The 25,246-nt window shown below is 65.2% G+C and overlaps 2 protein-coding genes across 7 annotated transcripts; one reads left to right on the plus strand and one right to left on the minus strand.

The window, feature by feature from the left end:
* Positions 1-798: 798 nt before the first annotated feature.
* POLR2E (RNA polymerase II, I and III subunit E) lies at positions 799-6,851 on the plus strand. 3 transcript variants are annotated; one of them, XM_087425905.1, is made up of 8 exons: positions 799-958; positions 2,320-2,494; positions 4,314-4,429; positions 5,217-5,297; positions 5,595-5,653; positions 5,767-5,845; positions 5,987-6,073; positions 6,405-6,851. In XM_087425905.1, the coding sequence occupies exons 1-7, from the start codon at positions 902-904 to the stop codon at positions 6,050-6,052; spliced, it is 633 nt and encodes a 210-aa protein (XP_087282031.1). In that variant the 5' UTR covers positions 799-901; the 3' UTR covers positions 6,053-6,073; positions 6,405-6,851. The 3 variants fall into 3 exon arrangements, with proteins under 3 accessions (XP_087282031.1, XP_004441421.1, XP_087282032.1); XM_004441364.3 differs by having other exon boundaries at positions 5,987-6,851; XM_087425906.1 differs by lacking the exon at positions 5,217-5,297 and having other exon boundaries at positions 5,987-6,851.
* A 3,566-nt stretch (positions 6,852-10,417) lies between these two features.
* Positions 10,418-24,942, minus strand: ARHGAP45 (Rho GTPase activating protein 45). Of its 4 annotated transcripts, none has more exons than XM_087425900.1 (23): positions 24,740-24,942; positions 22,396-22,726; positions 19,138-19,281; positions 18,839-18,923; positions 18,684-18,756; positions 18,464-18,530; positions 18,219-18,356; positions 18,071-18,135; positions 17,758-17,868; positions 17,607-17,687; positions 15,737-15,925; positions 15,358-15,495; positions 15,091-15,281; positions 14,847-14,974; positions 14,672-14,755; positions 14,410-14,514; positions 14,155-14,330; positions 13,582-13,770; positions 13,358-13,495; positions 12,931-13,157; positions 12,638-12,848; positions 11,751-11,859; positions 10,418-11,318 (listed from the first exon to the last, which is right to left on the minus strand). In XM_087425900.1, the coding sequence occupies exons 1-23, from the start codon at positions 24,875-24,877 to the stop codon at positions 10,963-10,965; spliced, it is 3,474 nt and encodes a 1,157-aa protein (XP_087282026.1). In that variant the 5' UTR covers positions 24,878-24,942; the 3' UTR covers positions 10,418-10,962. The 4 variants fall into 4 exon arrangements, with proteins under 4 accessions (XP_087282026.1, XP_004441423.1, XP_087282028.1 ...); XM_004441366.3 differs by lacking the exon at positions 24,740-24,942 and adding an exon at positions 23,652-23,998; XM_087425902.1 differs by lacking the exon at positions 24,740-24,942 and adding an exon at positions 23,433-23,549.
* Between the last annotated feature and the right edge of the window lie 304 nt (positions 24,943-25,246).

The following is a 25,246-nucleotide window of genomic DNA, read 5'->3' on the forward strand; positions in this document are numbered from 1 at the left end:
CCTCACCTGACACACCTTCCTCCAGACACCCCCAGGGCTCCCTCCCTCTCCTCCTGTGAGCTTTTGCTGGACTCTCTCCTCCTCCCCTCCCCTGACCATCCCTCTGCAGACTGCAAACCTCCCAGCTCCCATAGCCTGCTCTCTCTCTTCTTCCGCAGCATTGTCACCTTCTAACATACTTTGTCACTTATTTATTATGAGACAGGCACAGTCAGGAGTAGGGCACTGTGGGATATCTGAGACCCGGGGCTTGGGGACAGGACAGGGGAAGACCGAGATGGGAGCACTTCATAAGCACCTGGAGCTATGCCAAGCTCCTCCCAAACACAACCATCCCTTCCGATTCTCTGCTAACCCTCTACAATGGGCACTTTATTATTTCCATTGTACAGACGGGAAAACTGAGGCTAGGGGGCGTTAAGTTGCACGTGGGCCAGAGCCAACTGAGAGACGGCCCTACAGTTGGATGCATAAATATTTATAGAGCTCTTCCTAGGCCGCCCGACTGTCCCTAGGAGGCAAGCAGACCCCTGCCCCCCTGCAGGCCTCAGTTTCCCCGCGCACACCTCGTTTCTGCCTGTTGGGATTCTAAACCGCCGCCCCAAGCGGGCGTCGAACGGAAACTACAACTCCCGAGAGGCTTTGCGGTCAAAGCTACGCGAGAACTTCCGAGGTGCTGGTGGGAGGTGCCCTGCGCACGCCTCTCGTGCAGCCAACGGCCGCTCGCGGAAGGCTCGGGCTGCCCTTGGCGCTGCCGGTCCCGAAGGTCGCTGTAGTCAGGCGTCCGCTGGCGACAGCCCTGCACGGGGCGGATGAGGGGGCCCTGACCGGGGCTCGGCGCAGGCGCAGTGGGCGCGGGTCCCGTCAAGCGCACGCGCAGTGAGTGCGAGCGGCGGCGGCCATGGACGACGAGGAGGAGACGTACCGGCTGTGGAAGATCCGCAAGACCATCATGCAGGTGAGCGGCGCGTGCGGCGCCCCGCTTGGCGGACGCGGGGAGGGCGGGCCTCGCTGGTCCGGGCGAGCCGGGCGCGCGGCGGTCCGGGGGGCGGGCGGCGAGCGCACGGCCCGGAGCGGGGACGAGCCTCCCCCACGCCCGCCCGAGCGGCTGGAGCCGAGGGGTCGGCAGGCGGGGCCCCCGGGGCTGCAGCGGGCGGGGTCTGTGGGGACGGGGGTGCTCCGGGGGCAGGGGCCTGCGGGGACCGGGGGACCCCACAGGGGCCAGCAGCCGAGTCGAGAGTCCGAGCGGCCCCGGGGGCGGGGTCTGCGGGGACGGGACGACCCCACAGGGGCCAGCGGCCGAGTCGAGAGTCCGAGCGGCCCCGGGGGCGCGGTCTGCGGAGACGTTTGCTGTCTCTCCGGGCCGAGATCTCCCTCGAGTTGGAGAGAGGGAACGGCAGACACTGGGTGTCTCGCTTGTTGATGTTTTTGGAAGGCGGAGCACCACCCCGCGTGCCTAGCTCAGAATGCCAGAATCGTGGGCTGGGAGGATACCCTGGTCAGCTGGCCTGAGGTGCCGTCCTGCGAGGATGTCCGTCTCTGATCTCTCGGTTTGGTGGCTGCTTTTGCGCCTCGGCCACCAACTTGGACTTCCTGGGGCTGGTCGGAGTGGAGTGACACTAGCAAGCTGGTTGAGCAGTCACTGTTTGTCACTCGCTTTAAGCCGTCCTGTGGGAGGGGACCAGTGTGACCCCCAGGGGCCCGGTGGGGCATGGCCTTGACCAAGACCGCCCAGCTTCTCTACTGCTTTGCAAAGTGACCCCAGAGACAGGGGCTGAAACAACTGTGCTTCAGGCTGACAGCGTTGGGGACCCTGAGAGAGCAGACATGAGGGCTCAGGAGGCAGAATCGGGCTGTGGGGACTTCACGGAGGAGGCGGGGTGGGAAGCTCTGACTTTCCTGTTCTCCATCTTTGTCCTCTTCTAGTTGACCCTAGTCAAAGACCCCGCACGCTCAGGCCTTCACCCAGTTTCTGAGCTGGAGTTGCCTGGCCAGCCCAGCAACGCCCGTCTCACCCAGCTGTCTCCATCTGCCCCAGACCCCAGGGCCCGGCTCTGCCGCTGCTTCCCAGTCAGGGCCTCTCCCCGAGGCTGGGGATAAGACGATGACGCACACGGTTACCTGGAGCAACTCGGGGCTCTCAAGTGCCCCGTGGTCTTTGTCTCCACTCGTCCCTTCTCCCTTCTCTGGCCTCTACGCACACCCACTGCACCCGGCCCCACACTGCCCACGGCGCCCTCTGCAGCGGCCTCGTCCGGCCCCACCTCTTTCTGTCATGCCTCCTCCGCCCTGGGGTCACTTGGCTCTTTCTGTCTGCAGCTGTGCCACGACCGTGGCTACCTGGTGACCCAGGACGAGCTGGACCAGACGCTGGAGGAGTTCAAGGCCCAGTTCGGGGACAAGCCGAGTGAAGGGCGGCCGCGGCGCACGGACCTCACCGTGCTGGTGGCCCACAATGACGACCCCACCGACCAGATGTTTGTCTTCTTCCCAGGTGAGGGCTTTGCCGGTCTCTGGCAGCCGTGTGTCCGCGAGGGGTCATGGTTCTGGTGGAGCCATCTGAGGGCCTGCTGTGTGGCCCAGAGTCCACACTGGGCCTTGTCTTTCTGGGAAGAAAATCCCCCTCGCCCTCCTTATTGGGGGGGCGGTGCTTTTGATCTCTGAGCCCTCTCAGTGCCTTGTCTAGCTTCCGTCTCCTTGGTCCCCTTCCTTGTTCTCTTCTCCTCGGCTGTTTTCTCTGCCCAGGATTATCACAGGCCTCTAGCTGGGCCCCCGGCCCCTCCTGACCTCAGATCCACCTGTGTCCTCTGCCCCCACCCCGTCAGCCCCGCCTGCTGCTCCCTGAGGCTCCTTCCTGCCCTCGTCCCTGCCGATCCCCCTCACCACACCGTTCCTCTTCGCCCTGCCTGGTCGGTGTCCATCATCGTCCCTAGAGACCCAGCTCAGAGACCCAGCTCAGGTGCCGCCTCCTCCAGGACCCTCTCTGAGCCCGGGCTGAGTGAAGAGCCCCCCAAGGGGTGTCCCAGGACCCCCGTGTTCCTGTCTCAGCGCCTGCTGCACTCAGGCAGCCTGGCTCTGAAGCCTGCCAGAGTTGGGCCACGCTGGGGCGTGAGCACCTTGGGGGCGCTGGAGTCAAGGGAGTGGGCAGAAAATGTTTGCAGAACAGACCCAGGTGGCGCTAAGAACAGTGTTCCCCGTGTGGAGACGTGTTTACTGGGGACAGTGAGGCCTGATCACCTGCCGCCCCAGACCCTGCCTGGGGGCCGGGCTGCCCTGGAGTTGGGGGCCTCTCTCTACTTCCTGGTCTTTGGTGACGTTGGGGGCGTCCTGCTTCTCTCGGACGTGCCTCGGGGCAGAGTTGAAGCTCCCGCCTGTGTTGCTTAGCTGGGGCCGCCCCAGCGAAACACCGCGGGCTGGGACTTAGCAGACGTGTGTTCTCTCCCAGCGCTGGAGGCCGGAGGTCCACGTGTGGTCAGGGCCGGTTCCCCCGAGGCCTCTCTCCTTGACCTGTAGAGCGCCTTTTCCTTGTGTCCCCATGTGTTCCTCCCTGTGTGTGTGTGTGTGTGTCCTCATCTTCTCCTCTTAAAAGACCCAGTCAGAGGGGATGAGCGCCCACCCTGATGGTCTCTTTGAAGGCTGTATCTCCAAATATAGTTGTAAGCTGAGGTCCTGGGGGGTCAGGACTGCAACATGGGCGTTTGGCTGACACAACTTGCCCCAAAACATTGCCCGTTGGTGGAGTGAGATGTAGCATGAGGATAAAGGCCCAGCTGGGAATCCCCCACAAATCCTGGTGGCCGGCGCCCGGTGGCTGACCTAGGCTCGCAGGGTCCAGCAGTTCTCCAGTGACAGGGCCCCGGGCCCTGTGTGCGGCAAAGAGGGTGAGGACCCTCACCCCCGGCAGCATGGGGATGGGGGCTGTGTCTGTGTCGGGACCGTGCTCTCGGGGTCTCCTGGCCTCATCTGCTCTCTGAACACCCAGCCATACATCTCACGGGCTCCCGGACTAACAAAGCCGCTTAATCTGGGGGTTCCCAAACCCCGGAGCCACTGAGGCACCAGACCAAACCCAGACCCCAGACCCCACTTCCAGAGAGGGATCCCTCGGGGCCCAGGGTGCAGGGCGCCTTTCAGCTCCCAGGTGACGTGGAGGCCGCCAGTGCCCTGTTCTGGGAGCCAGCACCTCAGTTCTTTTGCAAGTGGGGAAACCGAGACCCCCGACGGGGAAGGGCTTCACACAGCCCTGGCACGTGCCCGGAGCCCCAGGGCTCGGGGGCCCCTGACAGTGAGACCCTCGTGTGCTCTGTCCCCAGAGGAGCCCAAGGTGGGCATCAAGACCATCAAAGTGTACTGCCAGCGGATGCAGGAGGAGAACATCACGCGTGCCCTCATCGTGGTGCAGCAGGGCATGACGCCCTCCGCCAAGCAGGTGCCCACAGCCCGGCCCCGGCCCCACCGCTCCCCTCCTGCCCCCAGCCCAGGCGGTCGCTTCCCCTTCCCTTCCCTTCCCTTCCCTTCCCTTCCCTTCCCCGGGCGACGCCCTGGGGGCCCCCGGCCCCACCGCTCCCCTCCTGCCCCCAGCCCAGGCGTTCGCTTCCCCTCCCTCCTCCCCTCCCCTCCCCGACGCCCTGGGGCCCCGGCGGTTTTCACCCAGGGGCCATCCTCGCCTCGGGCCCCTGGAGGAGAGCGCGAAGGGGGGCGCTGTGCCTGCCGGCTCCCCAGGTGTCAGCCCCACGTCCCGATGTGGCTCCGGGAGCTCAGGATCTGAGGAGGAGCTGCTGTCCCCAGTGGGCGGGATGGGGTGTCCCCCCGAGTGGGCCCAGCGTCGCCCGTCTGGGTGTGGGACAGGCCTGAGCGGAGGCGGGTGGTTGGGCTGGAGGACCAGCGAGCACCTCCCTCGCTGGGGGCTGCAGGGCCTCGAGGTCCCTCGCCTCTCCTGGGAGGGGCCGCCACGCCTGCCCCAGGACGGGGCCGGGAGCACCTTGACAGGTGGGAGTGAGCTGAGGGCCGGGCGGCCGGCTGTTCCACGGGGAGGCCCACCCGGTGGCTTTTCCTGATTTGTGACGCCCGGCGTCTTGCTGAGGTGCAAGAGGACCCCAGTCAGCTTCCTGCCCGCCGTCGGCCTCTGGGGAGGAAACGGGTGGGGCTGTCTCGGGGGACGCGGCCAGGGTGGGGGAGTGGCTGCCCCGGCGAGCTGAGGGTGGGGTCTCTTCCAGTCCCTGGTCGACATGGCCCCCAAGTACATCCTGGAGCAGTTCCTGCAGCAGGAGCTGCTCATCAACATCACGGAGCACGAGGTGGGCCTGCGGCTGGGTGGGCGGGGAGGCCATCTGCTTTCCCAGCAGCCCCGGGGGCTCCCGAGCTCGCCCGGTGGCCCGTCGGCAGGACAGTCCTGGGGGCGGGTGGGGGCGCCATCCATGGGTGCCAGCGGGGCGGGGTGGGCCTTGGGCCAGGACTCCTGCAAACCCCTTGAGCGCCGGGGGTTGATGGTTCACGCCCAGGAAACGACCCAGGGCCCACCCCGCACCCCTTCTCCGCGTGGGGCGCACGGGGTCTGTCGCAGCCCCACGGAGACCCTGTCCCTCTCTTGGCAGCTGGTCCCAGAGCACGTGGTCATGACCAAGGAGGAGGTGACCGAGCTGCTGGCCCGGTAGTATCCTTTCTGGCCCCTCGGGCCGTCGCCTCCTGTTTCTCCTCCCCACTTCTCGTGTCTCCCCCGGCCCCGCCACGTCAGTCCAGCTGGGCTTTTCCCTGACCCGCTTCCAGTAAGCTCCGAGAGAACCAGCTGCCCAGGATCCAGGCGGGAGACCCCGTGGCGCGCTACTTCGGGATAAAGCGCGGGCAGGTGAGAGGCCCCCCTGCAGCCCCTCTCCGCCGGCCGGCCCTGGGACGCCCCCCCCCAGCCTCCCTTGGAGCCAGGGCCGCCCTGTCCCCATGTGGCTCCATCCCTGGAGAGGCCGCCCCAGCTCTGCTCTCCGTCTCGCAGGTGGTGAAGATCATCCGGCCCAGCGAGACCGCCGGCCGCTACATCACCTACCGGCTGGTGCAGTAGCCACCCGCCCCTGCCCGCCGGGTGAGACGGACACGGGGCCCGGCGGGGGCCCTGGGCAGCTTGGGCCTGGGGGGCAGTGTCCACCTCCCCCGGCCGTGTGCAGGAAGGTTCCGGCTCCTTCCCTGAGCGAGCCCCACTCAGTGTCCACCCCGCTGAGGTTCTGACCAGAGGACCGAGCACAGCCCTCCTTTCCAGACCCAGCCGCCTCTGCGCCCCGCACCCTCCCCTCGCTGGTTTCCCCACAGCCCTCGGGCCACGTCCCTGTCCTCCTGTGGGGCTTGGAGGAACCCTGCGTCCAGCCTGGGCATGCCAGCTCACGGGACGGACCTGACCGCTGTCTGCTCTGGTCCAGCCCCTGGGAGATGGACACGCACTGTGACCACCCTGCCCGGCCGTGGGCGAGGGGCCGCCTGCCTGTGGGACCTGCTCCTCCTGGGACCTTGCCGCTGCTCCTCCAGACCCCAAGGCGGACTGGCCGCGGGCTCAGGGTCTTGATGGCCTCGTCTGGACGCTGAGCCCCCACCTTGGATCCTGTGTGATGTGACGAGCCTCAGGAGAGGATGGTGACAGACAACAGTCCCGGGTTCTTGTTGACTCTCCCTGGGGGCCCCGAGTCCGAGCCTGGTCAGCCCCTCTTCCTCCTGGCCTCCCGTCACCGTGTCCCCCGCATGGCGGCCCTGTCGCCGTCTGTCTGTGAGCTCGGAGGGCAGCAGTGGGCGAGATTAAAAGTTGTCTGGATTTTGAGTTACTGTTGAATGCTGGGTGTTTTTAAAAATTAAAGATATTTGGAGTAAACACATTTGCTTGTCTGAAAAACCAAAAACAGCAGGTTGGCGGTGAGCGGCCTTCCTCCAGGCCCGCTCCCACCTTTGTGTCGCCGTGCTTTTCTTGCAGAGAAGTTTGGGGTCAAACTACCCACTTTCCCCCATTTGGTGTCTGATTTCAGACAGCCTTCCCCACCCGGGTGAAACCAGACGTTTGTGTGTCTTCTAACACCTTCATTGAGAGTTCACATACTGTCCAGTTCATGTGTTCACGGTGCGCAGTGCAGCGGGTTTAGTCCATTCGTGGTCGTGCGTCTGGCACCACCGTCAGTTTTGAACATTCCATCACCCCCAAAACAAGCCCCGTCCCCGTGAGCAGTCACCCCCACCCCCTCCCCAGCCTCTGACAACCACGAACCCACTCTGTGGATGTGCCTGTCCTGGACATTTCACATCAGTGGAATCACACACCGTGTGTCCTTCTGTGTCTGGTTCTCTCACTGAGCGTCATGTGTTCAAGGTCCATCCACGGTGTGGCTGTGTCAGGGCCTCACTCCTTTTCATGGCTGCGTCATGTTCCAGTGTGTGGGGGGACACTCTCTGTGCACCTGCCTGTGTGGGGGGGGACACCTGTGGATCCATCATCCACTGCTGGGCACCTGGGCTGCTTCCCCCTGGCTGTTAAGAGGCGTGCTGCCGTGCACGCCCGCGGACGAGTCCGTGTGGACGTGTGTTTTCATTTTCTCTGATGTGAGCCTGGGAGAGGAATTGCTTGGTCGTGTGGAAACTGCTTACCCTTTGGAGAAACTGCCAGGTTGCCTCCCACAGTGGCTGCCCCGTGTCACCGCCCACCAGCCTGCACAGGTCCCCATTCCTCACATCTCCCCAGTGCCGGTGACTGTCCGTCTGGCAGGCGCGGGAGGCGGCGGCTCGCTGGTTCTGACTCACTGCCCCGATGACGGTGACGGAGCGTCCTCCCCCTGCCTCCCGGCCGTTTGCGTGTCATATTTGGAGAAGTGTCTGCAGACTCTCTGCCCTTTGTTTAGCGGGGTTATTTCTCTTTTTCTTATTGACTTGTGGGAGCTCCTTCTACATTCTTGATACAAATCCCTCATCAGATAAACAATGTGCAAAAATTTCTTCCCCTTTTTGTATTTCTTAAGTGTCTACTTATAGGTTTGCTGTCTACACAGGCCGTTAAGTCCTGGGATTTACTTCCAGGCATCAGATGATGTAGCTTTTTTGCCCCAGACAGACAGTGGTCTCCACACGGTTCATTGAACATCTGGCAGGCCCTTTTGTTTTGTTTGTTTGTTTGTTTTGTGTGTGTGTGTGAGGAAGATCAGCCCTGAGCTAACATCCGTGCTAATCCTCCTCTTTTTGCTGAGGAAGACCGGCTCTGAGCTAACATCTATTGCCAATCCTCCTCCTTTTCTCCCCACAGCCCCAGTAGATGGTTGTATGTCATAGCTGCACATCCTTCTAGTTGCTGCATGTGGGACGCGGCCTCAGCATGGCCGGAGAAGCGGTGCGTCGGTGCGCGCCCAGGATCCGAACCTGGGCCGCCAGTAGCGGAGCGCGCGCACTTAACCGCTAAGCCCCGGGGCCGGCCCTGGGTCTTCTTTTTCATTGGTCAATTTAGGTTCTTAAAATTATAGTTTTTGGTAGATCTAATGGTAGAACAAGTGTCCTCTTTCCCCCCAAAGATACATACATTGTTTTCCAAAATCGTCTTGGCCAAAACGAGCCCAACGTGGAAGGACAGATACTGTGTGGTCCCCTCACAGGAGGCCCCTAGAGGAGTCACAGCCACAGAGACAGAAAGTAGACGGTGGGGCCAGGGGCTGGGGGAGGGGATGGGAGTCAGTGTTTCCTGGGGACAGAATCTCAGTTTGGGAGGATAAGAAAGTTCTGGAGAAGGATGGTGGGGATGGGTGCACAACAGTGTGAATGTGCTTCACGTCGCTGAGCTGTGCACTTAAAATGGTTAAGACGGTGAATTTTATGTACATTTTACCACAATAAAAAAAAATCTCCTTGGCTGTTCTTGACTATTAGGTTTTGCGTGTGAATTCTAGGATCAGTTCATCACGTCTGTAAGATTCCTGTTGTTCTCGGTTGGGTCTGCCCTGTCTCTGGAGCTGGTACAGCCTTCGCCAGCCCGTAGGAACACCTTGGACGCCCTCGGGTCGGGTTTCCTGTCAGCTCCGTGGAGGGAGTTAGCTGTTACCACCCAGCCGTGCCCCTCCTTCCAGCAGCACCTGGCTTTCCTTTGGGAAGTCACCCCTTTGTTACTTGGGGACCAGATCCTGCCTTTGCCACCGAGCCCAGTCAGTTCCAAGTCCCCGAGATGGGCCACTGTCCTGTGTCACCTGCCTCGGGGCTTCTGCAAGAAGTGGCCCCTCCTGGGGGAAGGGTGGGGTGAGGAGGGGGGCCTGGGCATGCATGCAGCCCCCGGCCACTGTGACAGGCTGTGAGCCTGGATCAAGCTGCTCCTGAAGCTGGCCTCACCTGTGAAGCCAGGTGATTTGGTAAATTACCAGGCATGTCTCTAACAGCACCCAGAGCCCTGTGTTTCCAGGCCCCGCCAGGCCCACGAGATACTTTGCACCTGAGAATGGGATGCTTTTCACGCCGTGTGCTATTTGACTAACGCTGGTGAGTGGAAATCTGCCGTCCAGCTGAACACTCTGACTTGTTAAATAGTTTGGTCTGTTAATTCTTCTGACCTTTTGAAAAATGTAGATCAGGGGTCGGCAAATTTTTTCTGTAAGGGGCTGGATAGTAAATATATTTCGCTTTGTGGGCAGACGTCCCCATTGCAACGACTCGACTCTGCCGCCACGGGGGGCAGAAGTGGCCGCAGCCGTGCGCCATTAGCTTGTGCGCAAAAACCCCGCCCTGGGCGGTCATCTGCCAGCCTCCTTTTCCAGCTTTCTTAGGAATCTGCTGCGGGGCGGGCAGCCGTGACTGTGCTCAGCCCCGAATGGCTGCAGGTGACGGGGACGGGGGACTGCAGTCTCAGGGCTGTGCTGTGTCAGAGGGGACCACATTGCCCCGCTGTTTCAGTCGTGACGCTGATTCCATCTAATGCTTCCCGTCAGATGGAAACGTGGGTCTCCTCTGCTGGGTGTCCTCGGCCCTCCCGGATAAGCCCCCCCGGGGGTCTCTGAGCTGGGCCAGGGGTCATGACAGGAACTGGGGGGGAGTCCTCGCTGACGATCCGCTGTGCCCTCCCGGGGCTCGTCCATCTCAACAAAGCTGCATGAAGTTTCCACTTCAGTCCGCAGCACACTGGCTGCGTTTCCAGTGCTCAGTGGCCACGTGGGGCTGCCACCTGCCACCACGGAGAATTTCCATCTTCTGGAAAGTTCTACCAGTCAGCACTCAGCTGGAAGTTTATGAGGCAGTCATCTGACCTCCGAGTGTCTGCACCGCCCGCCCGCACCTCCAGCCTCCGAGGCCGCCTGGGCTCGCACACCTAACAGGCTGTCTCCCGGGGGCATCTCTCCTCCTCAAGCCCTCCCCAGCGAGGAACTGGGCGCGACCTGAGGGCCCTCCGTGACCCCGCCCCAGGCCGCCGCTGCCAGAGAAGACGGGCTCTGAGTACAGGCTTTATTTTAAGCAAAATAAATGTGCATGTCAAAAAACTGCATCGTGACCCATGGGGACCTCATCGTGTACCTGAACCCAGGTGTCCACACCTAGTATTCCGGAAAATCAAGGGCATCCTGAAGCCACCGCCCAGCCCCACTGTCAGTGGCCAGAGTGGCCTTCCCTGGCCTAGCGACTCGAGGGCAGGGCAGGGCCTGCGGTCCAGGGGGTGGCCGGCCCCGAGGGGAGAGCAGGGGTCGCCCAGGGGGCTTCTCTGTCCACACAGCCCCACGGCGCCTCCCAAGAGCAAACTCCCCCAGCTCGGCTGAGCCGGCCTGCAGGGCATGCAGAGGAGCGCAGGGCGGGCCACAGTCTCGTGCCACACTCCTGGAAGCTTCTGGAAAAGGCAGCTAGCCATGCCCTCGTCGCTGCGGGCCAGAAGGAGGAGATCTCATGGCGACCAGATCTGGTAGTCCAGGCCGGCGTGGCCGGGCTGAGGGACGTCCACAGGGACAGGAACCAGGAAGGGGACGGGCCTGTCCTCCGCCCCGTCTAGACAAACTCCGGCTGCCTCTCCCAGCCGCTGCCCGCCGAGACCTGCCCGCCGCAGAGCTGCATAGCGTGCAGCCGGGCCTGGGCCACATTGTTGCTCTGGTTGGTGTTGGACTCGGAGAGCTGCCCAGCCAGGCCCTCCCCTTGCCCCTCCCAGAGCCCGTCCCTGTCCCCGTCCTCGTCCCCTGCCTCGGCCCCCAGCTGCTCCTCGCTGCCGCTGCGGCTGCGGCCGCCCCGGCCCTCGTCCACGCTCTCCAGGAGGCTGAGGTGGGGCAGGGCGCCCCCGCCCGCCAGGGACAGCGGGTCCAAGGTCTCCTCCAGCTCCGAGTCAGAGTCATTGGAGGCGGCGCGGGATTCTGGGAAGTCCGAGAGAGGAGAGACAGGGAGAGAGAGGGATGTCCCCGTCACCGAGGGGCACCCGGGGTCCGCTGCCTGTGACGGTGCGAGGCAGGTCCCCCTCCGCAGGCCCGGGTCTCCGCTCGGAAACCTCCCCCACAGGTGGACATGCACAGAGAGGGTCGTTTCCATTTCAAGGTGCCCGTTTCTCAGCGCCGGCTACACCCCTCCAACGGGCACCTCCTCCCTCGTGTTTGCAACGGACGGAAGCGATGAACGGACACTTGGCAAACGCGGTCTCCGTGGGAGACAAACCCACAGGGCGCGCAGCCTCCGGGCACGTGACGTGGACCCGCGACGCCACGTCGTCCACCCACCTGCCCGTCTTCCCGGGTCGGGCACCCGTGGCCGTTGGCGAAGTGCCCCCCAACCCCGGGGACCACACCACTCACCTGGGCCCCCTTCTTCGGCCTCCTCCTGCCGGGGGAAGGTGGCCTCCTCACTCACCTCCAGGTAGGGCACCTGGAGCGCCACCTCGGCCCGCTGGTTGGCCGGCCCGTCCTGCGGGGTGGATGGAGCTCAGGGAGGGACCCAGATTCCGGCCCAGCCCCAGCTCTGTTCTCTTTCTTGTAAAGTAACCAAATAAAAACCCCCAAAATTGTTAACACCCCCTGCTGCTGAGAACGTGACGACGCCCGGTCCCCATGTCATAAGCGGGCCAAGCTCGTCCCACAGGACAGAAGGCCTCGGCCAGAAAGGCCAGGCCCCTGCAGGGGCACGAGCATAGGAGCCACTGTCCTGGGGCCACACCCAGGCTTCCCGTCTCCGCCTCCTGCCTCCCCAAACCTGGAATCTGCCTCGCCCCAGCACTGAAGGACACCAGCAGAGGAATTAAAGAAACAGAATGGCGACCTGAATACACGGGCAGGAGTCTGCTCGGAAACAAAGAAACAGAACTTGCAGACGTGAAAACCGTGGGCACGTAATTAGAACTCAGCAGGCAGAAGAAGGGGCAGGCTGGAGCCAGCTGAGTGACACGTGTGCCAGAGTGCAAGGATGTATTGTAGGCACCGTAGAGATGGGACACGGGAGAGGGCCAGGTGGAGGGCAGAAGGGGAGGGGGTGGAGCGACGGCCACAGGGCCTTTGCACTGTCTGCGGTCTGCCCCAGATCTGAGCCCACACTCCATCAGTTCTTTGCTTACAAGATATCTCAAAGGCTGCCTCTGACTGCCCTCTGAGAACCAGACGTCTCCCAGCTGTTTCTCCCGTCTGCACCCTCACAGAGCCCAGCACCCTTCGCCCAGGGTGGACAGCCCTGGGGCCCACCCACCCCTCACCTGGCTCTCCAGCACCTCCTCGGGCTCCTCCTCAAAGACCAGGCCGTAGTGGGTGATGAGGGTCTCGACGATGCGGGCCTGGTGAGGGTAGTCCACCAGGGAGGAGAGGGACACGGTGGCCTCGGTGGGCCGCGGCCGCAGGAGCGTGGGCCCGAACACGATGCCCAGGTTCCCCGGCGTCATCTTGTTGTCCTGCTCCACCTCCACGAGCCTGGGGGGTCGGAGGACGCAGGAGCGGTGTGAGCGGCTCCCCGGGCCGCCCCACGCTTGACCCCGGCCAGGCCGGCGCTCACCTGCGCAGGTGCCGCAGCAGGTACTGCAGCGTCGCCCGGTTCTCGGGCGGCAGGTCCCGCAGGAGCTCCCGCAGCCGGCCCGCCATGGCCACGGCCGCAGCCTCGCTCTCGGCCGGGTCCGGCCGGCCCCGGGACGCCGCCTTAGCCTCAGCTTCCGCCTTCAGATTGTCCTTGGCCAGCCCCACGAGCTCGTGGTAGAAGCGGAAGGAGATGAGCGGCTCGGGCAGCTGCAGGGCATCAGGGCAGGTCGGGGGTCAGAAGACCTGGCCCAGCCGCTGAGTGTCCTGCCCTGGCCACGCCCCTGGCCTAGGAGCCCCGCCCACCGCGTGCCGACCACGCCCAGTCTAGCAGCCCCGCCCACCTTCCTGACCACGCCCCTGGCCCGGAGCCCCGCCCACCCAGCTGGCCCCCGCCCCATCCATCTCACCTGGCGCAGGTAGAGTTTGAGGACGTTGCTGATGTCGTGAGGCGGGGCCTGCGACAGCTCCACCAGCTCCTTGCCGGTCTCGAAGGCCTGGCACAGCTTCTCCACGCGCGTCTTCACCCCGTTGACCCGGTAGATGCCCTGCGGCGGCTGCAGTCAGCCTCGGCCCAGCCCACCTCCCTCCCGGGGCCCCCAGGGCGGAACCCGCGCTGTCCCGGGGTGGTCACCTTGGTGCGCAGCGCCCGACGCTCGATCTCGCAGACGCACTTCTTGACGATGAAGGGGACACCGTCCGGGGTGCTGCAGGCTGCCTGGCTGAAGTCTTGGCCGAAGAGCTGCAGGCGGCCCTGCAGCTTCTTGTGGCCGCACTGGATGGCCAGGGTCTCCAGACACTTCTTGTGGCAGGCCAGGCAGCACTGGGGGGAGGGGGGGGCAAGCGAGTGAGCAGACCCCTCCCGGCCCCCGCGCACAGCGCCCACGCCCCCGCCTCCACCTCCCGCCTCCTCCTTGATGCCCTCACAACCGACCCCTACAGGAGCAATCCGGATTGTCACCCTGGGCTCGCTTTCCCCGCCCCCACCTACCCCTCCAGGCCCCCTCCTTGGTTTTTTTCCAACAGCTGGTCGGGTCCCGCGCCCAGGCCTTTGCACTGGCTGTGCCCTCCGCCAGGGACCCTCTCCCCCAGGACCATCCGGGGCTCCAAATGCTCTCGTTTGCGCCTAGCTTAACGTCCCTCGCGCACTCTGCGTGTGCCCCTCCTGGCTCCCGCTGCGCCCTGCCGTCCCCGGGCCCCCACGCACCTCCTCGCACTCGGCGCCCTGGAAGTACACGTAGCTGTTGCACTCGCGGCACTTAGCGGGCGTGCGCAGCTTCCGCAGCCGGTGGGTCCGGGCCGCCTTGGACAGCCCCACGTGGCGGAAGGGCCCGCTAGGAATGGCCACCGGCGGCAGCTCGGAAGCCATGCCGTTGAGGTCAGCTGGGGACGGGCAGGCAGTCAGTCCCATAGGCCCAGTCCAGACCCCCTCGCCCCTCTGCCCGGGTCGGGGCCGCCTCACCTTGCTCGAAGGCAGACGCCCCCGCACTGCCCTCCTGGTCCGCCAGCTCCTCACTGGACGACATGGTCCCGCTGGACGACGTCCGCTCGAACTTCTTAAAGTCCCCTGGGCAGGACACAGGGAGGTCAGAGACTCCGAGACAGGAGAGACTGGGCCATCGGATGCTCCCCTGAGGACCCTCGGCTGGCACACTCTCCACCCCCCGGCCGCACGGTGAGCCCACCGAGGCCTCTGCCCCCAGCCGCCGGGCAGTCCCCTCCACCTGGGCTAGGGCTGGGGTCCAGGCCGCTGTCGGAGTCGGAGATGGAAATGGGCCACGATTTGTGCACCTGGTGTCCGCGCCCGCCTGCAGAGACATCTCCAGTGAAGGTCTGAGGGGGGCTGAGAGGGGCGTCACGGGGGCCGTGCCCGCCCCCACGTCCCCGCTGGGCACTCACCCCTGCGCTCCTTGGCCAGCGCGCGGTCGTCGCTGGGCCCACCTTCCTCGGGGGGGCTGCCCACGGCCTCTGCCCCCGCCGTGTCGCTAACGTTGAAGCTGCCCTTCCGGGCGCGCATGACCGGTGACCTGGTGGGACGAACAGCCAGCGGGAGAGGCCGTGATGGGGGTCACAGAGGCACGGCCACGCCCGCCCCCACCCGGGGCGGGAAGCCCGGGGCCCCGCGCACGCGCAGACGCCGTACCAGGCGTTGGTGGGGACGTGGGGCTCGAAGTCGTAGTGCACGTCGGGCTCCTCGCCGCGCTGCAGCTGGCGCACGTGCGAGGCGTACTGCTGGCCCGGGTCGTAGAGCTTGCTGCTCTCGCAGAGCATCTGGAAGTGCACGGGCAGCGGCGCCGTCTGCATGTGCATCGTCTGGTAGTAGGAGATGGTGGCCTGCGCACGCGTGGGAGCGTCAGGAGGCGGCCCGGCGGGGGTCCCGCCCACCGCGCGTGGGAGCCCCGGCACGCACCGACTTGATGGTCTGGTCGCTCTGCCGGATGACCTCCTGGATCTGCCGCAGCGCCGTCACCTTGGCGTCCTCCAGCCCCTGCTTCTGCGTCTTCGCGTCCGCCACGCACGTGCGGTACGTGGCCATGGCCTCCTCCGCCTGGGGTGGGGGCCGGGGGCGCACAGAGAGGCCTCAGCTCGCGGGTCAGCCCTCGGGGCAGCGTCAGGCCCGACACAGAAACGCAGGCGGCAGGAAAGGATGGGCAGGCGTCCCGGTGGGACGCGCAGCCTGGGCAAAGGCCCGGAGCGGGGACTGCGCATCGTGTGCCAGGAACTGCGGCCCCTGGGGAGGGCTCGTCCCCTCCGCTGCCCCCTTCCCCCGCCCCACTGCCCGCCCTCACCTTGTTCTTGGCCTCCTCCTCCAGGCGCCGCCGCTTGTCCAGGGTCTTGGAGGCGGCACCCCCCGCCCCGGGCCCAGCGCTGGCCTGCTCCTCCTCGGCCTTGGCCACCAGGAAGCGGGCCTTGTCGTGGTCCTCGCAGCGCTGCGTGTAGCCCTGCTTAGCCTTGCGCAGGTTGTATTCCGCCTCTTGCTGCGGGCGTGGAGCGGGGAGACCAGTTCTGAGCCTGTCCCCCAACCGGCCTGTCTCCCGGCGCCCCTCTCCCTTCCCAGACTAAGGCACCTCCGCCACTCACCTCTCTTGCACCGAGATCCCAGGGCCCAGTCGGGCAAGCAGAGGCCCCCGCCCAAGAACCGATGGCAGAAGAAAAGGAGGAAACGCCTACAGCGGGACCCCAGGAGGAACGGGCCCATTTTACAGCTCAGGAAGCTGAGACACAGCTAAGCCCTGGACGAGGCAGGAGCTGCATCATCCCCTGACACCGACACCCCCCCCAACCACCAGCGGGGCGGCTGCCCGTGCTTCTGTCTTTCACTTCCCGTGTTACAGACAAGGACAGCCTGAGGCCACCCAGGCAGGAAGCCAAGCACCCTCGGGGGTGGCAGGAAGAGCTCTCTGTCAAACCCAGGGGGCCTTCCGGGGGCCACACCTCACAGCCCGCAGCACAGACGCTCGACTGTATACACAAGAACTTGTACAGGTACGGGGTGAAACCATGGAGATTTTTTTTTTTAAATAACCACAGTGTGGGGAAGGCCTTTCAATGTGTGACACGAAAACCAGAAACCATAAAACGAAAGACTATCATCAACAACCAGGGGTTTCTACCTGGAAAAACAGGCCACGGGTAAAGTCAAAATTCAAAACAATAAGCTGGGGTTGGGGAAGGTCTGTAATGCACATCATTGAGGGCTGGGTTCTCTCATATGTAAAGAGCTCTGGCAAATGAATAAATAGGCCACTGTCCAATCCGAAGTGAGCAAAGGATAGAAACCAAGAGTTCAGAGAAGAGGAACAGCATGGCTGAGGCTTGTCCACCCACACCCCTTGACCCAGCCATTCCATTTTAGGCACTGATGCAAGATATAAACAATTGGTCACACATCTGAGAGGTGAGAGACGGGGGCACGAGCTTGTCACAGCAGTGCTGTTTGAACCAACAACAGTCTAGCAATGACTAAAATGTCCATCAATAGGGATTTAGTGGAATAAGCCACGTGGCCTCCACAGCTGAGCACTTGTAGCCGAAAAAAGGGACGAGGATGCTTCACATGGACTGAGAGGAGCCAGCCTCTGGATGTGGAGGCCTGGAGCAGAACAGGGTGCTCGGCCAGCTGTCACCAAGCGCACAAAACAGGGAGCTGCGTATATGCCAGGCTGTGTTGGAAGGGTCCCCAGGACACCACTAGCCAGAGCTGGGGGTGGGTGGCCTACTTTTCTACAGACCCCATTAACATAGCTAAAATGAAACCCCAAAGATACTGGTGCCATGGGAACAACCCACAAGAGACGTGAGAAAAGAAGAGGCAGGAACCTGGAGCCTCCCCCAGACTGGAGAGCCTCACCCCTCCACCCAGATCTGCCCGGGCACCCCCGGGGAGACGCAGTTTCTCCCCAAGTGTGAACCACGACAGTGAGTGGGGGGCCTGCGGCCTCTGCTGTGCAGCTGGGGGCCACCGCGCTGGAGCCTCTTTGAGGCGGGACCCGCTCCCGCCTGCGACGCCACGGCCATCGCCACTCGCGCACAGGACAGGACCGCTCAGCCCGCGCTGGGGGACTGCGCCTGCGCAGAGGCCGGCACGCCTCGCCCCGCCCCTCGTCCATCTAGCCCCGCCCCTTTCTCTAGCCCCCGCCCCTTCTCCCTCCCGGGTACCAGCTTCCTCTGGGCGCGGTGCCACGACTCCTTGATCTCCTTCCTCCGCTTCTCGTGTTCTTGCCGCCGCAGGTTCAGGGGCTGGGGCGAGACGGGCCATGAGTGGGGACCCCGGCCCCCTGCCCCGCCCGCCCCCCGGGCCGCAGCCCACCTGCAAGAAGGTCTGCGTCTGCAGCGTGCCCGCCGCCTGCACCAGGCCGTGGCCGAACTCCAGGTCCTGCTCCAGGGTCAGCGAGTAGATGGACAGGAGGGGCATGTGGGGCTGCGGGGGCGAGGCCGGCCGTCACGGGGGGGAGGGCGGGATGGGAGGGGTGCCCCAGCACCCCAGCCCTGCGGAAGCCCTGCCACCTCCCCGCTAGCGTCACCAGCAGAGTACGCATGGGAAACCGCTGCCCTTGGGCCTCCCCGGTGGGGCCGAGACGCAACCCGGCCCCGGGACCCCTGCCCGGCGACCCGGGGCCCACCTCCTGCATGAGGCTCTGTCTGCAGTTGAGCGCGATCTTCTGCAGGCCTTTGGCAAAGTCCATTTCTGCGGGGGCAGGGGCGTGAGTGCGGGGGGGGGGGCGGGGGGGGCAGGCCCTCCGCCAGACCCCACCCGGGGCCGGCGCTCACCCAGCGTGGTGCGCTTCTCCAGGTAGCCGATGAGGTCCTTCATGTACTTGGCCATGTTCTTGGCGTACTGCAGCGCCGCGTCCACGCCGCCCTCACAGCGCTGCAGCAGTACGTCCACGGCCTCGGGGGGCGGGCAGCCTGCGGGGGGCGGGGCCTGCTCAGCCCGGGCCCCACCCCCAGCCCCCGCGGACCCACTCGCCCTCCTCTGCCCCAGGCCTCTGCTCCTCCGCGGCTCAGAGACTCACCCTCGTCACAGTCCTCCGCGCCGGTGGGGGCGCCCTCGCTCCCTGGTCCGTACAGGCTCTCCATGGACTGTCAGGGGGGGACACGGTCAGTCCAGCCCCGGGCTGGGGACGGTCCAGGCCCCCTGGACAGGGCGGGAGACCCAGGTCCACAGAAGGAGCAGGGGGGACCCACCCGCTGGGCTGGCCTGACTCCGGGCTACATCCAGGCCACCCTGCTCACCTGGCTCGGGTCCCCGGGGGGCAGCGACAGGAGGGTGCTGCTGTCCACTTCGCCCATGAGGAACTCGGACACGCTGCAGGGCCGGTGGGTCAGCATCAAGAGGCACATGGGCTCCCCCCTCCCCAGCCCCAGCTCTGCACCCGCCCATGGCTCACGTGCTGCTGAAGGACACTGCGATCGTCTCCAGGGCCTTCTCAAACTCCTGCTTGTCTGACTCATTGTTACACTCATAACGGAAGCCTGGGAAGCAGAGACAAGGGCGAGGGGGTTTGGCCGCGCTGGCAGGTGACCACCCCTGCAACTAACTGAAGGGGGCCCTTAGCCCAGAGGGAGCATTGGAGCAGTTGTGCCCATCAAACTCCTATGCATCCTTCAAAACCCACTTCAAACATCCCCTCCTCCAGAAAGCCCTCCCAGGCAGAGAGCCCTTGCTGCCCTGCCCTGGCTGGCTGACCTTTGATCTTGGCAATGAGGGTTCCAGCAGCTGTGAGTGTCTCCAAGGTGTTCAGCAGTGGGTACTTGTAGACGACCTGGTGTATCACACGTAGGGCCTCACCCAGGCGCTCATGGGCCAGCGGCCGGCGGGCCTCAAGGAGGTCTGCCGGGCAGATCGAGCGTGAGCAGGGAGAGAGGGGCCTGGCCCCAGGGAAGGCCTGCCCACCTCCTCCTCAGAGCTCCTGGCCCCAGGTGGGGAAACTGAGGCAGAGATGGGAGAGGGCAGCTGCCCGAGGCTCTCTGTGGGACCTCAGGCGAGGCCCTGTCCCTCTCTGGCCTAGGCAGTCCCCTCTGCTCAGCACACTCTTTCCTCGTCTCTCCGGAAAGCAAACCTCCATGCAGCCCGCCTGCCCCTTCCCTGCCCCTACCTCTCAGGGCTGCTCAGGGCCCTGCCCAGCTCTCTCCCTGCCCTGCCGACCTGGGCCCTGGGCCTTGAGCACCCTGTTATCCCACTCTCTCCCCACAGCCCCCCCACGAGCCAGGCACTCTCATCATCCCCATTCTGCAGATGGGGAAATCGAGGCAGAGAGGGGACGTCATTTCTCAAGGACCACGCGGCTCCTCCATCTACACTAACTCCAAAAGTACGAGAACACCAGGCCGAGGGACCCTGCCTGGCTTTATCTCGACGGCCACGGGAGCCACCGAAGGTGTGAGAGCAAAAGAGGGCGAGGTTGGACGTGCTTCTTGGAAGGTGGCTTTTAATGCCCTCCACGAACGTTCTTAATTGGACAAAAGCAGGCAGAACAGTGTGCTCATTAGTGGAAACAAAACGTGGGGACGCAGGAAGGGGGGAATGAGCAGTCGCTGGGGGCCCGGCGGCTGGGAGGACAGCTGGGCGCCTGTGCCCTCTGACTCTGCCTGTAGACGATGCTTCGGGATCCCGGGCGTGCACCGACGCACGGCTTGTCAGGCCATGCTGTGGCGGCGTCCCATATAAAGTGGAGGAAGATGGGCACGGATGTTGGCCCAGGGCCAGTCTTCCTCAGCAAAAAGAGGAGGATTGGCATGGATGTTAGCTCAGGGCTGATCTTCCTCACACGCACACACACACACACAAACCTAAGTGGAGACGGAAAACAGTGCCCCGTCCCTTTTCAGCTCCGAGGACCCTGCTGAATGCCTCCGCCGCAGTGGCGGAGTCGCTGGTCGGAGCCCCCTCCCGGGCCGCTCCACGTATTCGCTGCCTGAAGCCGAGGCCACCTCCGGGAGGTGCAAAGGGTCTTCAGAAACCCGGAGAAGCCGCTGGAGAAGGGCCGGGCCACACCCCTCCCCCGGACATTCCTTCCACGACCCCGCCCCTCGCGTCGCCTGGGCCTTGGCCGCCCGGGTCCCTGCAGCACAACCCCCCTCCTCCCGGGAAGCTGAAGGCAGGGGTGACCCCGGCGAAGCCCCGACATGCCCAGCTTGGCACGGCCACGGCAAGCGCGCGGCAGCCGCTGCGTCCCCAGCGCCACGTGCTCCTGGCTGGGCTGGGGGACCCCGCAGCCCGCTGTCCCCTCACCTCGGGGCCCCGCGCGGCAGCGCTCAGGGCCCTGCTCCAGCGCCGCGTGCAGCGTCCCGCAGATACACATGGCGCGGCCGTCGGGGCGCGGGGACCGGGAGCGCGGAGCACGCACAAGGCGACTGGCCGGTCTGGGGGGTCTCTGGTGGCCGGCTGGCGGACAAACCGGCTCTGGCCGGTCCGAAGGCCCCACCCCCGCCGAGGGAAGCCCCGCCCCGCCCCGCCGTCCCGCTGGCGCTGGCCGGGTCCTCCATCCCCCGACTCAGGGCGCAGAAGCCTGGGACCCGAGCCCACCTGATTCGGGTGGGACAGGCCGAGAGCGGGAGGGGAAACTCAGGCCCACAGGCGACGAACAGGGCGCGAGGAGGCGCCGGGAAGGGGCGGGCGGCCCTGGGAGACCCCGCCTGGCCCACGTGGACCCCGGCGCCCGCCACCTCCTGGGCTGACAGCTCCGGCGTCCCCAAGACACGGTGTGGTTCTCACTGTCCCCACAAGAGTCACAATATGCCGAGGACGTCTGGGTGCAGTAAGCACCCAAAGGTCGTCGCCCCACTTCACAGATAAGACACTTGAGGCTGAGAGAGGGGGCGGCTCGCCCGGGATCTCATAGCTCGGCTGGGGGGCGGCACCCGAGCTCCAGCCCACATCCTCTCCGCTCCAGGCGCTCCTCCGAGAAGGGCGCCCCCGCTCGGGCCCCCGCCCGGACCCGGCCTCCAAGGAAGCGCCAGGATCGGAAAGGAACCGAGATTACGGTTTCCCCAGGAAACGGCTCGGCCCCGGCCCCTGGGACCCGATAACCCCAGGGGCTCCCACCCCCCCACCCAGCAGGGCCGGGCCTCCGCCACAGAGCCCCTCATTAGGGCTGGAAAGGCGCAGAGGCCACTCTGCTCTGCAGGTTGAGATCAAATCCCGGCTCTGGCCCCTCCTTGGCTAGGTAAGCCAGAGGTCAGAGGCCCACTTGGGGCCTTGGTTTCCTCATCTGTAAACCGGGCGCCTAGGAGGAGCAGGTTGGTGCACTGGGCAAGGCTCTGGCGCTGCGGTTTCCGGAGGAGCGTGCAGGGGCCACACGCAGCACACGAGGTGCCCGCCCGCTGCCAGGGACAAACAGGAAGCAGATGAAAATAACTCGGCAGGAAGCCTGGCTGTCAGTGGCCGCGTGGAGGAGAAAACGGAACTGCCATCCCACAGGCGACTCACTGCATAAACTCCTGCAGCTCACGTGCGGGCCCGGCCTCCTGCTCCTCCTGAATCTCTCCAGCCAGACCTGAGCCTGCCTGCAGTCCACCTTGGTCCAACATGCAGATCCGACCTTGTCCCACCTCTGCTCTAACACCTTCCATGGCTCCCCATCACCCCCAGGACAACATCCTGGGTCCCCCTGCCTGCCGTCCTCAATGCCTTCAGCCTCACACACTTCAAACACCAGTGACACCCCAAACCCGTTCCCCGAAATGCATCTCCATTTCATGTTTCTGGGCCTGTGCATACGACGTACCCTCTGCCTCAGTGCCTTTCCCTCCTAGTTGCCACTGAACTCCTACACATCCCTCAGAGCCTTAGCTGCCGTGGCTTCTTCCATGAAGCCCTCCTGGCAACCCCCTTCTGAGCCTCCCCAAGTCCCTCCCTCCACCCAGCCTTGACCCCACAGGGTTTGGGATATCTGCGCCCGGCTCTGCCTTCCATCCAGGTCTCGGCGTCCCTGCTGGTTCTCACCGTCACGAAGAACACACTCCTTGAGCTTCTCGAGGCCCTCGGCGAAGCGGGCCACGTAGGCTAGTAGGTGGGAGATGTCCTCCACAGTGTCGGGGCCGGGCCCCTCGATGGGCACATCGGCGGGGCTGGCTGCGGTCATGGGGCTGCGGTGGCCCCGGCCCAGCGTCCAGGAACTGCCGCCGGACAGCGGGAAGCCGGCGGCACTGGCATGGCGGCTCAGGCTGGTGGGCCTCTTGAGCGTACCCGCGGCCTTGACATTGGAGGCCGCGCTCAGTGGCTCCAGGCTGGGTCCGAGGGACACTGCATCCGGCCCGTCTTTCCTCGGCAGCTCCTGGGAGGGTGGGGGGGGGTGAGCTGGTAACGCCAGTGCTCCAGGCCAGGCACCGCCTCAGTTTCCCCAGAAGTGAAGTGGGGCTCTGGAGGGTCTTCAGCCTGAGCCCATAGGGGTCAAAGGCCACAGGTCGGAGGGCCGAGATTTGGTGCAGTGCCCCTCCCACACCTGTTACCCAACATCCTCTTCCCCAGAGCTTTCACAAACAACCGTCTCTGCCCAAACCACAGCCAGGGGCGGGGCCTGTGGGGGTGTGGGGGAGGGGGCACCCCACTTCCTGGAGGGGGGAGGGAGGGCCAGGGGAGGGTCCCCAGCCCTGTAGCCCCCTCAGGCTGCTGCAGACGCACCTACTCCCTGGTAAAGACCCCTCCAGTGACTCTTATACCCAAGGGTCCTCTGGACTCCTGGGCCCCCCAAGACTCCCAGGCCTTGTGGACACCACCCGACTTTGTAGAGCCTCTGGGTGCCGGAGACAAACCCCAGGACCCGGTCCCATGCTCTGCTGCCCTACAAGCCTGGGTCTCAATGTCTGTGCCACAGCCCTCACAGCCAACGGCACGCCGACCCCCAGATCTCCTGAGCCCCCCTCCTACAGAGTTCAGACCCAATGCCACCCCCACTCTAGCAGCCTCCCCACCCACCCCCTGGGCCCCACAGCCCGCCCTGGAGGGGATGGAGGATGCGCGCACACCCCAGAAGCTCCTACCACAAGCTGAACGCCGGGGTCCCGACCGGTACCTCGCGGCGCCCCCAGTCCGGCCCGGTGGGGGCTGTAGCTGGCCCGAGCCCCCCGCCGCCGGCCCAGCATGGCGTTGCCGGGCCCCCACCCCGCCCGCCGAGCACAGGATGCACCCTGGCCTCCTGCTGCCCGAGTGTCTCTTCAAGGTCCCCGCCCGCCGTGCGCTCCCCGCGGAGGCTCACTCACCCCCAAGGGCTGCGGGCTGGGGCTTCCCGCGCGGTTCTTTTTGGAGATAGAAGGGGTTTTCATGAGCTCCCGCTTCTTCCTGGAGAACATGGTGGGGCCGGGGCCGAGCGGCCCGAGGGGGAGGGCCGAGGTGGGGCAGGCGGGGGTCTCAGCGTCGCAGCTCCCGGCCCTGGCCGCCTCGGGACCACATTGTCACCGGCCACCCCCTCCCCAGCTGTCAGGCCCACGTGACAGACCCAGCCCTCATTGGCGGGTCCTCCCTCCACAGGAAAAGGCCTCCGGGGCCGGTGACGCAGACCTGTCTCCCACCCTCCCAGCCTCAGCCTGTCCCTCCGCAGAGTGGGCTCGAAGGTGGGGTCCCAGGCCCCGCCCCCAGCCCGGCCCCGCCCCCAGCTTCCGCTTTCGGGAGCTCCGCGCGCGTCGGACCGCGCGCCCCCGCCTGGCCCCGGCGACCCGGACGGTAGAGACGCTGATCCTTACCCCGACCCACCCAGACGCAACCAGAGGGCAGACACGCGCGAATGACACTCCGGGACAGACTGGGACACGTGCTCACATAGCTCCGCAGACGAAACGGATGACCCGGAGCTGCGCGCCCAGTCCCCGGACACAGACGCCCGCCCTCCAGCCCCCGTCCTCTCACGGGCGACCCGCCCCCGCCGCAGACCCCAGGGCCTGGGCAGCGCAAGGCATAGCGGGTCGCCTTCCCCTCGGCCCCGCGCCCGCACTGGCCACAGCTCAGCTCCCCGCCCCTACCCCCGCCCCGTCCCACATTCCAGGGCGCACACTGACCACCGGACGTGGTGGACGGCGGGATTGATAACGCCCGAGGTCACCAGGCCGACTCCTCACATCCCTGGGGTCGCCCCGAGGCCCGGGTCATCGGCGTTGTGCACAGATCCCCACCCCCGCCCCTCCCCAGGTCCCTATCCCCTCTCCTGCTCCCACAACCACCTCTTCTCTTGGAGCTCTCCCAGTCTGAGCCCTCTCCCCTCCCCAATTCTTCTTCCCCTCCCCTTCCGAAGTCCCACCCTCAATCCCAAAACCTCCGAGCCCCTTACTTTTCCCAACGCCTGCCCTCCACTGACCTGGGGTGGGAGGGGAGGATCTCCGGGGCACAGGGCGCGCAGGCCGCAGCCCCTCATGCCAAACCCTGCTCTCCAGACCCGGGTCCATCCGCAAGCCCAGCCCAGAAGTCCCTTGAGGATCCTCTGCCTACCACTCATGATGGCTCTGGGGGCCGGGATCAGGGGTGAGGGCAGGCTCGGTGGCTGGCTGGCTGGTGGGTGGGCTCCTGGCCGACGGCAGGCCTGAGGGCCGGGCCACCCCCGCCTGGCTCCTCTAAGCTGGCCTGAACATTCCCGAGCCCTGACCTCATGCCCACTTCATGACCAGGCTCTCACAGGTACCGCCCTCAGGCGCCAGACCCACGTGGGCACTCACTCCCCGGCCCCCCATAGAGGCCTTTACAGCTGGGGGTCCAGTCCGCTATAGCTGGGCTCTTACCTGCGCCCTGCGAATTGCACCTGTGTCCACAAACCCACACATGCCCACCCTCGGGTGCAGGGGCCGGTAAACAGTGCACAGAGAGGCAT

This window comes from Ceratotherium simum, chromosome 39 (genome assembly GCF_057802395.1).
Source record: "Ceratotherium simum simum isolate JZ-2026a chromosome 39, ASM5780239v1, whole genome shotgun sequence".
Classification (NCBI taxonomy): domain Eukaryota; kingdom Metazoa; phylum Chordata; class Mammalia; order Perissodactyla; family Rhinocerotidae; genus Ceratotherium; species Ceratotherium simum.

Bases quoted from the DNA above. Each gene is read 5' to 3' on its own strand.
- POLR2E (XM_004441364.3), top strand. From the start codon at position 902: ATGGACGACGAGGAGGAGACGTACCGGCTGTGGAAGATCCGCAAGACC. The intron at 2,495-4,313 runs GTGAGGGCTTTG...CTCTGTCCCCAG, and splicing joins GATGTTTGTCTTCTTCCCAG to AGGAGCCCAAGGTGGGCATC. The intron at 5,846-5,986 runs GTGAGAGGCCCC...TCCGTCTCGCAG, and splicing joins TCGGGATAAAGCGCGGGCAG to GTGGTGAAGATCATCCGGCC.
- ARHGAP45 (XM_087425900.1), bottom strand. From the start codon at position 24,877: ATGAGTGGTAGGCAGAGGATCCTCAAGGGACTTCTGGGCTGGGCTTGC. The intron at 13,496-13,581 runs GTGACCACCCCG...CAGCCGCCGCAG, and splicing joins GTCGGGCGCTGCGCACCAAG to GGCATCTACCGGGTCAACGG. The intron at 11,319-11,750 runs GTGAGTGGTGTG...CGGACTTCCCAG, and splicing joins GGCCGAAGAAGGGGGCCCAG to AATCCCGCGCCGCCTCCAAT.